The sequence below is a fragment of the Dioscorea cayenensis genome, chromosome 4 (assembly GCF_009730915.1).
Source record: "Dioscorea cayenensis subsp. rotundata cultivar TDr96_F1 chromosome 4, TDr96_F1_v2_PseudoChromosome.rev07_lg8_w22 25.fasta, whole genome shotgun sequence".
In the NCBI taxonomy this organism is placed as follows: Eukaryota; Viridiplantae; Streptophyta; class Magnoliopsida; order Dioscoreales; family Dioscoreaceae; genus Dioscorea; species Dioscorea cayenensis.
The window spans coordinates 8064953-8078382 of record NC_052474.1 but is presented as its reverse complement, the minus strand read 5'-3'; the positions used below and the strand labels follow the sequence as shown (position 1 = coordinate 8078382).

General features: G+C 31.1%; 1 protein-coding gene across 1 annotated transcript; it reads left to right on the top strand.

Moving 5' to 3' along the window:
• The first annotated feature begins 12194 nt into the window (after positions 1-12194).
• Positions 12195-13039, top strand: LOC120259190 (protein DMP6). Its single transcript, XM_039266748.1, has one exon. It carries the CDS (start codon positions 12380-12382, stop codon positions 12989-12991), a length of 612 nt encoding a protein of 203 aa, XP_039122682.1. The 5' UTR covers positions 12195-12379; the 3' UTR covers positions 12992-13039.
• The last annotated feature ends 391 nt before the right edge of the window (positions 13040-13430 follow it).

Sequence of the window (13430 nt, the reverse complement as noted above, 5' to 3'; positions counted from 1 at the left end):
AATCGATCATCTAAACCTAACAACAATAAGCAAATCAAAGGAAGTTTTCTTAGTCCAAAAAAGGAATAGACCAAGTTCAAAAAAATAAAAATAAAAAGGGATTGCTTTGTGTGCAGAAAATTTGGCCACTATGCAAGGGATTTCAAGTTAAAGAATGTGCATAAGTCAGAGATAAATTCTCTAGATTTGAAGTCAGATATTATTGCAACTATTAGCGAAGTTAATTCCATACAAGAAAAAGTGTCCGGTTGGTGGTATGACACATGTGCCACTATTTATGTTTGCTATGGTAAGTCTTTGCTCAAGACATATATCACTGTTAATGATGGGTAAGAAGTACAAATGGGAAATGAAGTAAGATCCAAAGTTATTAGTAAAGGAAATATAGAACTAATTTTTTTACTTCAGGTAAAAAAGTGATCCTTACTAATGTACTTTATGTTCTTGACATGAACATGAATCTAGTGAGTGGATATTTGTTAAGTAAACCTGGAATAAAATCTGTGTATGAATCAGGAAAGTTGATCTTATCCCGAAATGGTATCTTTGTTGGGAAAAGATTTTCTTGTAATGTGATGATTAAACTATCTGTTGTACTTGTTGAGAATAAATAACAAAGTTGATTTTGCTTATATGGTTGATTCATTAATTTGTGGCATAAAAGACTTGCACATATTGGTTTTAGTAATATTAAAAAAATGGTAAAATGTGATATGATCAAATATGATATAAATAAATTTAAAAATTGTGAATTATGTGTTAAATCAAAAATTACAAAAAAAAAAATGTTCTAAAAGTGTTGAAAGGACTTCAAATTTGCTAGAATTAATACATTCGGATATATGTGAATTGAATGGCATGCTTACTAGAGGTGGAAATAGATATTTTATAACTTTTATTGATGATTTCTCTAGATATACTTATGTATATTTGTTAAAACATAAAGATAAAGCTTTTAATGATTTTAAAAACTATAAGGTAGAAGTAGAAAATCAATTAGAAAAAATAATTAAAATTCTTAGAAGGGATAGAGGTGGAGAATACTTTTCTAATGATTTAAATGCATTTTGTAAAGAACATGGCATTATACATAAAAAACTACACCTAGAACTCCTAAACAAAATGATTTGGTTGAAAAAAAAAATAGAACATATCTTGAAATGGTTAATGTTTAATTGTTGCATGCGGAATTGCCTTTTAATCTTTGGGGTGAAGCACTTCTTGTTACTTGTCATATTTTGAATAGAATTCCTATGAAGAAAGATAAAATTTCTCCTTATGAGTTGTGGAAAGGGAGAAAACCAAATATTCATTATTTTAAAGTGTGGGGGTGCCTTGCTTATTTCAAAAAAAAAATAATCCAAAAAGAACTAAGTTGGGTTCTAGAGGGATCAAATGTGTTTTTGTTGGGTATGCTTTTTAATAGCAAAAATTATAGACTCCTAAATTTATAGTCTAATGTGATAATTGAATCCAGAGTTATAGAGTTCTTTGAACATCTTTTAATCTCAAATGATAAAGTTCAAAGTTCCTCCATTGAACTATCATTAAGTGAGACATCTCAAAAAGTTAGTAAGCAACCAAGTTCTCAAATAATAAACAAAGAACATAGCTAGTGAATTAAGAAGAAGTGCTAGAGTTCGAAAGCCAAAAGCACTTGGGACTGATGAGATTGACTCATAAAATATTTGTTTTTTCCTTGTAGAAGGTGATAGAAGTAAAGTTTTGAAGACAATTCCTATGATCCTTCAAATTGAAGATAATCCGAAAACTTATAAGGAGGCAATGGCTTCTAGGGATGTAAATTTTTCGAAAGATGCTATAAATCATGAAATGGATTTAATAATATCAAACCATACTTAGGAATTAGTTGATTTACCTCATGCTTCAAAACCAATTGGTTGTAAGTGGGTATTCAAGAAAAAAACTTAACATCGATGGCACTTTAAACACTTACAAAGCAAGGTTGGTTGCAAAAGGATTTCGACTGAAAGAAGGCATTGATTACCTTGATACTTTTTCACCTCTAGCAAGAATTACTTCTATTAGAATAATTTTTGCATTATCTTTGATTTACAAATTATATGTCCATCAAATGGATTTTAAAATGGCATTCTTAAATGAAGATCTTAATGAGAAGGGTTTGTTCTACCGGGAAATGAGGATAATGTTTCTAAGTTAATTAAATCATTATATGGTTTAAAGCAAGAACCTAAGAATTGGCATAAGAAATTTGATGATTGATGAGTGCATTTTGTATCATGTTTTATGTACTCCGAATTTATACTTTTGCTCGTCTTTTAGCACCTTTTATACACATTTGATGCTATTCTGAGTATGTTTCATTCATGGTGCAGGATTTTAGGGTTCAAAGCAAATATGAGTGAAATCGGGGACAAAATCAACCAAGGAAGACAATTTTTTTAAGTGTCCAAGCCAAGCATGACCAGAGCACAGTCATATTCTCTGGCCGTGATTATTGCTGTCTGATTGAAGCTTGAGTAGCTCGCTAACATGGGGGTTGCTTCCAAGCAGAGCACGGCTGGAGCACAGGCGTGCTACCTCCCTGTGATTTTCTCTGGATAGATAGCACTCATTTCTCTCAAGGGAAGCATGATCCAGCGTGCTTCGTTCATGGACGTGATCTAGCAAAGCACGGGCAAAGCACAATCGTGATCTCCCTGTGATTTACTCTGGATGACACTTAGCCGATTTTCTCAAAACCCCAAGGAAAGCACGATCTAAGCATGACGATGCTGAGACCGTGTTGAGCCCGAAAATTCCTTTTTAACTCCAAGATCTAGGTTTTTGAGAGGGAGCTTGGCCGAGGATTTTCTTCTCCAAACTTCGGGTGATTTTCAGGAGGATGATCAACCTTTACCACACCGTCTAAGGGGATCAAGGTTGAGTTAAAGGCACTGGAGAAGTGGATTTAACTCATCCATAAAGCTTTTGAAGCACAATTGAAGAGATTTTGTAAAAGGGGAGAGTTATGATTTCTCACCTTAGTGTATTTCTTCCTCTCAGGTGTACAAATTCATGAGGGGCTAGCCGTTCCATGGTGCGCCGGGATACTGAACTATGTTGCTTAATGTACTTTGAACTACTTGTTTTTAATTTCTATGAAGTTTTATTGCGTTCTTGTGTTAATTCATGTGTCGTATAACTTGGCATGCTTGATTTGCGTAATTGCTTTGTAAAACTTGGTGTGTGTTGATTAGCGTAGTTGTGATGACCTTATGTAGTTGTAAAACTAGGAGCGAATGAGACCCGTAGTTACAATAGCAAAACTTGGCGTATATGACATTGCTTTTGAGCATCCACAATAACCTAGGATGTACCTGGTATACATTAGAAGCAAGTCAGTACACTAAAGCACAAAAGGATTATTCCGGGCATTGCTTTCTTGTTGATGAAAACTCAATCATAGTCTGCCTGCTTCTTCCAATCCTTATCCTTTTAGATGTTTAGTTATTCATTATAGCAACCATCCTTTGACTTACTAGAAATTAGAAGATTAATTAGTACTAGAAGTCCAATCCCTATGGTTCAACAACCATACCCTTCACGGGGTACCACTTTATTGCTTGTTACGATCCGTACATTTGTGGATAATGCATTAATGATGCTATATTATCCTTTGGTTTCACACATAATATTGCTGAAAAAAGCATATATTATAGATCATGTAGTGATTATATAGTAATTGTTTGTTTATATATGTGGAAGACATGTTAATTGTTAGCAATGATATGAAAGGGGTAATCGAAACAAAAGAATTTCTATCTTCCATATTCAAGATGAAAGACCTTGGAGAAGTTGATACCATTTTGGGAATCAAAATAATAAAAATAGTGGGGGTTATGTATTAAATCAATCCTACCATATTGAAAAAGTGCTAAATAAATTTAGCCATTTAAAATAAAAAGAGGCAAACACCCCATATGATCCAAATGTCAAATTAGTAAAAAATGATGGAAGAGCAGTTGCACAAGTAGAGTATGCAAGCACAATCGGAAGTTTAATGTATGCCATGCAATGCACTAGACCAGATATTACATTTGTTGTTAGTAAATTAAGTAGATTTACTAACAACCCTAGTTTGGAACATTGGAAGGCTATTGCTAGAATTCTTGGTTTTCTTAAGAAGACTAATGATCTTACTTTACAATATTCAAAATTTTCTGCTATTTTAGAAAGATATATTGATGCAAGTTGGATATTGAATTTAGGAGATAGCAAATCTACTACAGGTTGGATTTTTACCTTAGGAGGTGGTGCAATCTCTTGGAAATCCAAAAAAACAATCATTAATAACTCATTCGACCATGGAGTCGGAGTTTGTTGCTTTAGCGGAAATAGAAAAAGAGGATGAGTGGTTGAGGGACTTTCTTTTTGAAATTCCATTGACTTCAAATAATATAAGATCAATTTCAATATTTTGTGATAGTCAAGCCACACTCTAGCAAGAGCATATAGTGATGCTTATAATAGAAAATTTAAACATATGAGTTTAAGACATGATTATGTGAGGAAATTAATTAAAGATGGAATTATTTCCCCTCACATTTGTGAAATCTAATAAGAATTTGGCCAATCCTTTCACTAAACCTCTTACAAAAGATTTAGTAAAATCAACATCTAGAATGATGGTTTTAAAACTCCTAGATTTATTTACCAATGATGGCAACCCTACCCAAAATTATGAAATGAGTAATTTTTAGGTTCAAAGGGTAAAAACAAGTCATTGATTAGTGGATGCTTAAGTACTTAAATTTAATTGGCCAAATTGTGATAAAAGTACTTATTGTCCGTTCATAAACTATTAATACTTTATTTTTCAATCTTGGTTTTCTCTTTCACTAGTGTTGGGTGCAGAAAAACAAAAACTTATCTTATCGACTAAAGCTATTTGCATTCAAATCATACAACAATCTCAGAGGAGAGGGGGCAAATAACGCTTTTAGGAAATCGATCATCAATCGCGTTTCAAGCCTATCTATTTCTACATAGATTTCCAAAAACTAATTAACCATGCTTGATTCCACACAGTTACAAATTTCTCTTTTAAAAACCATCGAATAGCTGGAAGCTAACATGTTAGTTAGTCTCACTAACCTGCTAGGTAGTCTCTCTGACTAGTGACCAACTAATTGATAACTTATTAAGTGGTGGCTTGAACCTGTAAATCAGAAAGAATATTACCAAGTAGCCAATTAGTTGGTAACTTGCTAGGATATTTAAAATTTTTAAAAGTATAGGTTCAAAATATATAAAAAAATTAAAAGTTAAATTAGTTACATAGAATTGTTTAGTTGTTAAAATGTTGGTGTTACAACTAGTTAACCACTAGTAAGAAAAAAGAATATGACGAAGTGACCAATTAGTCAATAGCATGCTATAGAAGACTTAAAATTGTGAAATGTGTAGATAAAAATATATAGAAATTTAACTTTAAACTTGTAATATAAAATACCTTGGAGGTTAAAATGTTAGAGTTGCAACCAATTAATAGTTTTGACTAGTGACCAACAAGTTGATGACTTGTTAGAAAACTAGCTCTAACTAATGACCAATTAACTAGTTGATAATATGCTAGGTAATGGCTATAACCAAATGACTAGCTAGTCGGTAACATGCTAGGTGGTCCCTCTAACCTGTAAGGATAAGAGGTCTGACCCAACTTAAGAATAAATATATATGGCCCATAAATCTAACAATGATTTGTCTTTGATCAAACTTGTCACGCCCCAACCCTAGCCGGGCACGTGGCAATTGCCACGATAACAAGCAGTGGGTCCTACAGCATCCCACCTCCTAATCACTGTAAGGCTCAAAAACAAACCTGCTAACACAACTCACTAAAGAAGGAGACAATAACAACAACAGAATCGGACATGGTTCCAAATATAATTAGAAATTACAAATATAAAATACAGGAAAAATACACAAAAGTCAAGTCTAGTGGATCCATAGAGTTTACGTGCACACTGCAAACTAATTTAGACAAGTGGAATAGATAAGTCAGTCTACTGCCTGCTCAGCACAACCCAGTTCAACATCGCAGTCTGAGAAAGAAGAAAGGAGAGTGGTGAGTAACAGATGTTACCCAGTGAGTGGTGACAACATAGAAATAACAAAGTAATAAAGCATATAAAACAGTAATTATCACAATATTAATATAAAAAGGTAGCTCCAAGTATTCAACAGATTAACAGTTAACACCAATGATTTATAAATAGTACCCGTAAGTAACATTTTCCAACACATTGAGCACATCTCAAAATACAAGCTGGACTTAAACAATTCCCGAGCTAATCGTGGCCATGACTAGATACGGGACCACCAAGGTGTTTTAAAGCTTTTAAAATTCAAAGTACTGCCTTCTTGGTGTTGGCCATTGAGATCCCCATGTGGTGACCCAGGGTTTCTCATATAAAAGAATCCCCTGTCAATGGCTCCACGCATCTCTTGACCAGAGGTAAATTTAGGGTTAACCACGCCGCCTTCCATTAGGCCGGACTGCGGGACCTCTACTGCAGTGTCAGACTAATTAAGGTATGTAGTCACCATCAAAATCAAATACCACATTGTAATTCTTTCCAATTCCAACTCAAGGAATTCACCATACGATGTTTGAATATGAAAATACACGTCAAACCATATTCCATTTGCATGTAAATATATATACATGTAAACATGCTTCTTTCAAGATAAATAAGCATAAGTATACCGGAATCAACCATTTTAAATAAGCTCATTCTCAAAGTATATATATATATATATATCAAATGAAATTTGATTTATCATCATAAATATGTTATAAAAATTCATAAAGAAATACTATTATACTCTTATTAAATCTATGCAAGTATGAATTTAACTACTCACAGAACCAGTCATCTCACCTTGAGACGCCCTCACTAGTCGGCAATTTCCCTCCCCTTGGAGGATGCTTTCGCCACCTAGATACAAGCAGGGAAACAAGAACCAATGAACACAAGAATAGAAACTAAAATGCATGACAATGCAATGTTACATGTTGAACATGTAACTCTAGGATTTTAGGAGAAAATGACATCATTTTGGATCCAAAACGACCTCAAACTGGAGTAAACTTAGTTCTAATGAATTCCAAGTAAGAAGAGCTTCGATTTGGACCAAAGAAATATAAGAAAAGTTTGAAAATTTTCGGTGTTATAGTAAATTCGGGATTGCTATAGTACCCAAGAAATTGCTGCAGTAAACTAACCCCTTAAACAATGGTTTCTTGCAGATTTACAGCACAAAATCACGAAATTTCTTTACAAACATTCACACAAATGAATAACAACGACATTGACTTTAATTTGAGCCTAAAAACAACCCAGTCCATGGGGTTATTTCAAAGTTTTCCAAGATTTTAAAAAATGATTAAATACGAGAAAAATACAAAAGAAAAATCTTGGATCAAAGCTTACCAAGCTCAAGAGGATGAGAGGAAGAGTAGAAGCTTTGATTCGCCAGAAAAATTAAGCTCACTGAAGATTTTTTTTTTCCTAAAAATGGGTGCTCGGCTGAAAAAAGGAAAAAAAATAAAAACTAAAGAAGAAAGAAAAAAATGAGAGAAAAGAGAAGCCAGCCACGTTGCTCTTATCCTCTCATTTTTTTTAACAAGAAAAACAACCAAAATGCCCTTCTAATAGAAAATAAAAAGAAAAGGGTCCAAAAAACTGATTTGCCCCTGGTTTTCGGTTAGTTTTCACACACAACCTAATGTGCAATCATGCAAGGAGGTCATTAGTGTAAAATGATCATTTTACCCCTAATGCATGCACAAAAATCTAAAAAGGCCTGAGGTCAAAAAACAGGACAGGGTACTACAAAACTAGCTAGTAACGAAGGTACATGAATATTAAGGAATAAATACTTTGTAACTTAAAAAAACTTTATTTATTGCCAATGTCTATACATATTAAAAAAAAGTATGGGTAATAAAGCATCATGATCATTTCCTTCAGAATTAATTGTGTGTTATCCTCTTTCGTAATACTTTTGAACTTGACACCACCTTCAAATTTGTATGCTTTTCATGGTCAACTACAATTATCGAAAAGTCTTATAGTCCTTATTTATTTTAAAAATAACATATTATCTTTACATTTTATTGTAAAAAAACATTACTTTGATCTAGTTAAAAAATTGTAAAACTTCACTTTCCACATCTTTTTCTGAAAGGAAAAAATTTAAAAAAATCTAGTTCTTGATCAATAAAGCACACAAGCAACACCAGAATGTTCTTCCAACTCAAAAATTGAAAGATCAATCCTAAAGCTTATCCTAAAACAATTTGTAATAGTTGTTATCTCATGAGTCATGATCAATGTTTCAACCACATTTAAAAAATTAATAACATCTAATATGTTAATTTTTCAATATTTGTTGCTCATAAGGTCATACCCAATTGCATAACACATAAAAATTTCCTCTAAATTAATAAATATTTATTTATCAATAAAAAATAACCTCTATGAAATGATAATTCTTCTAATTGGTCTCAAGAGTATTATTTAATTAAGGTTCTACTATATATATATTTGTTTTAATTTTGAAATTTGCAATGAAATATGAATTGAATAAATTTTTCATTAATAAAATATTTTATGTTATTTTATATTTTCCAAGCAAAGTTATCAAATAAATATTCATTAAGATATGTTTTTATTAAAAGAATTATGAATTATGCTGATATATAGTTGATGTACTTTTATTATTAATATTTATTTTAGAGACCAACATTTATAAAAAAAAAATTAATGCAATTAATAATTTTCACAACAAATATTTAATTATTATTATTATTATTATTATTATTATTATTATTATTATTGTTGTTGTAAAAGTTAAAATTTATAGTAATATTTTTTTTTGTCTTTAACCCTCCGGTTTCTTAGGAGCTACTAGCCTTAAACCAATCTAAGTGACATTCTATAAGCCTCTATTAATGCGGGACATATTTGCGAGAGATATTTAAAAATTTTGGTTTAGGTCGGCCATGTCGATCATTTAATGCTAGCTAACCTACTTCGAGTTTTTGATGAGATAGTTATAGGATTTTTGTGAATTACATGGTTTGAAGGCAGATAATAGTTCAATGTGATTGATAATTACAAGTTAAGAAAAATTTGTGATCTTCACCCACTGACAGCACCATCCAAGGTGTAAGAACATCACAACTCTTGCACCAACAACTCATTTGGATCCATTGTATTTGCGCCTTTTAATTCTTTTCTTCTAAATCATGTTTTTTCATTTTATGCATGTTTTAGTATTTCAAATTTTCTTTTGTTCATGCTTTTCTAATTTTTATTTTATATTTGTTGTAGAACTTTATTATTAATAATGTTCACTCTTTTACTAGGTAGTGGCTCTAATCCATGACTAGCTAATCAATAACCTGCTAGCTATGTGGTGCCTTTAACATGTAAAGAAATTATTTTCAACAAAAAAAAAAAAAACTATATAAAGAAAGATGTATGACAAAGTGACTAGCTATTGAGTAACTTAATTACAAAGAATTTAAAATTGTGAGAAGTGTAGGTTCAAATATATAAAAAAATTAATTGTAAATAAGTTCTATAGAATAGATTGGTTGTTAAGATGTTGAGTTGTGACTACTTAACCATGTTTGGATCTCCTGCAGTTACATTTTTTTTTTAAAAAAAAATCATTGAATAGCTAGTGGCTAACATGTTAGTTAGTCTCACTAACTTGCTAAGTAGTCTCTCTAACTAGTGACCAACTAATTGATAACCTACTAAATTGTGGCTTGAACTTGCAAAGAAAGAATACGACTAAGTGACCAATAATTAGTTGGTAACTTGCTAGAAGATTTAAAATTATGAAAAGTATAGGTTTATATATATATATATATATATATATATATATATAAGTTAATGTTAAATAAGTTGTATAGAATTGTTTAGTTTGGGGTTAGAGCTAGTTAACCACTAACTTGTAAAAAAAAGAATATGACAAAGTGACAGGTTAGCTCAAGAACATGCCAGAAGATTTAAAACTGTGAAATGTGTAGATTCAAATATATAGAAATTTAATTTTAAACAAATTATATAGAATAGGTTGGAGGTTAAAATGTTAGAGTTGCAACCAATTAATAACTTTAACTAGTGACCAAGTAGTTGATAACTTATTAGGTAGTAGCTCTAACTAGTTATATCATTTAACAAGTCGATAATATGCTCAGTAAATAGTAATGGCTGTAACTAATGAATACCTAGACGGTTATAACTCACCAGATGGTCTCTCTAACACTTAGGGGGCGTTTGGTTCGCGGTAATGTGCAAACATTACCGGGAATCTGAGTAATGTCTGAGATTACGTGTTTGGATCTTGTAGCGATGGTAATGTTGATGGTAATGTAAGATTCACAAATAGTGAAATATTACCAAGTAAAGGTAGTAATCAGCATTACCACCAAAAAGCAGTGTCCATCCAAATTACTAAAGTTGGTGGTAATCGACATGTATTTTTTCAATTATACCCCCACTCATTTAATCTAATTCCTTATTACACTCCCTAGTTTTTATTTTCCTTTATTATTGTTTAATATTATAATTTATTTATTTATTTATCTAAATACTTTAAATTAAGATTTTCAAATTTTTATACGTAGGGATATTTTGATAAATACAAATATATTTTTAAAAAAATTGTGAAAAAATTATCTTTTATATTATAATTTAATTATTTATTTATCTAAATACTTTTAAATTAAGTTTTTTTCAAATTTTTTTATACGTAGGGGGTATTTCAGTAAATACAAAGGTATTTTAAAAAAATTGTAAAAATAATTTTTGATATTATAATTTAATTATTTATTTATCTAAATACTTGAAATTAAGTTGTTCAAATTTTTTTATACATAGGGGTATTTTTGGTAAATACAAAAGGTATTTTAAAAAAATTATAAAAAAATAATTTTTGATATTATAATTTAAATTATTTATTTATTTAAATACTTTTAAATTATATTTTTTTAAAAAAATTTTATACGTAGGGGGTATTTTTGATAAATACAAAGGTATTTTTAAAAAATTGTGAAAAAAATAATTTTTTTAATATTATAATTTAATTATTTATTTATCTAAATACTTTAAATTATATTTTTCAAAAATTTTTATATGTAAGGGTATTTTTGGTAAATTTAACATATTATCGAGGGTGATTACTACGACTAACCAAACATAGTAATGAAAAGATTACCAGGGTAATATAAATTTTCAACCAAACACTGGTAATCTCACATTCTGCATGACGTTCAAGGGCGTATAACGTTCGATCATATTACCAGTAGTAATCTCATTACCATGGTAATATATTATTACTGTGAACCAAACGCCCCCTTAAGGAAGAGATATGACCCAACTAAAGAATAAATATGGGCCCATAAGTCTAACAATGATTGATTTGTCTTTCACCAAACTAGTAAGGAAGGAATATGAACATTTAAGGAATAAATACTTCATAATTTAAAAGATATTTTATTTATTACCGATGTCTATCTTTGAAATTTAAACATATTAAAAAAAGTATGGAACACAATCATTTCCTTCAGCATTAATTGTTTGTCATATTCTTTCATAATACTTTTGAATAAGATCTTATACATTTATCTATACAATTATCGTATAGTTTTAAAATAACATATTATCTATACATTTATTATAAAAACCAGTATTTTGATAAAAAAAAATTCTAGTTAAAAAAATTTCAAAACTTCACTTTCCACATCTTTTTCTGAAAGAAAAATAATAATAAAAAAATCTAGTTCTTGATTGATAAACACAAACACACCATAATTTTCTTCCAATTCAAAAATTGAAATTTCAATCCAAAACTTTATCCATATTTATCAAAATAATATCCATTTTCTACGTTCGATCATCTCCTCCTGAGTGTCACTCGAATTTTATTTTTAGTTGTTGATTTATTTATAATACAACCTACCATTCTGATGGGTCATGTGGCTCAATTTTGCCTCCGGACTAGTTGTTGGCTGAAGTAGACTCATTGTGTATATTTTTCTCTCTCAAACCTATATACATATACAAATATATATATATATATATATATGTCAGTTTTATTACAAAGATACGGTTTATCTCCTTCCTTCTATCTAACAAAAAAGCAACAAACATCCCTTATTTCATGTGAAAAAGTGCAAGTGGATCACACTTTCCTTCAAAAGCTTAATTTCTCTAGCTTTTCCCTTCCTTCCAAGCAATATAATCCTTAATCCTCTTTCCCTTCCAAGCATCTCTTTAAAATATATACATACATATACTAGTAAACAACACAATAATACCACCAAGTTCCAACCATGAAAATCTCTGAAGAAGATGAAGAAGAACATGACCAAGAAAAACAACCTCTCTTATCAGAAACCCAAGAAACATTGATCCAAAAAGCCATAAACCAAACCTTCAAAAGCACTGCTCACCTTGCCAACCTCCTCCCAACCGGCACAGTCCTCACCTTCCATCTCCTCTCCCCCATCTTCACCAGCCAAGGCCACTGCACCAACTCCATCAACCAATCCCTCACCATACTCCTCCTTTCTCTTTGCACTTTCTCATGCTTCTTCCTAAGCTTCACAGACAGCTTTAAAGACTCTTCCGGCAAAGTTCGATACGGCTTCGCCACTCTCCATGGTTTGTGGATCCTTGATGGTGGCTCTCGGTTATCACCGGAGATGGAGAAGAGTTATAGGATGAAGTTCATTGACTGGCTTCATGCTTTCATGAATGTCCTGGTGTTTGGTGCTGTTGCTTTGTTTAATAAGAATGTGGTTATGTGTTTCTTTCCAGAGCCTTCAGAGGATATTGTGCAGTTGTTAACTTGTTTGCCTGTTGGAATTGGTGTTGTTTGTAGCTCCTTCTTTGTTGCTTTTCCTACCACTCGTCATGGGATTGGTTTCCCTCTTTCTCCTTGATCTATTTGTATTTATATATATCCTATGTCTATGTACATTTATCTTTAATTTAATAAAAATTTAAATGAAACTTAAACAGTGTTCTTATCATTCATATTTATATTGAAATCTTCTTCAAATAGTTCACTAGATGTGACCTGTGAACATGATTTTAATCAGTATGGCAAGAATTTTCTTATTTCATAGTCTCAAGGGGTATAAACATAAAACTGCATATTTTTGTAAACTTTCAGGGGGGTATATGCAATTTACTGATTCCTCTGGAGCGCATTTGCAGAAAAACCCAAAATAAAAGAAAAACAGATCATCAGATCCGCAATCTCCAGCCCCAAAGATCAAGAAAGGACAACACCCTCGTACTCAAAAAGGTTTCAACGCATCCATCCAAAGGACAATAAAATAAATAAAAAATAATAATTTAAAAAACAATTTTACAATT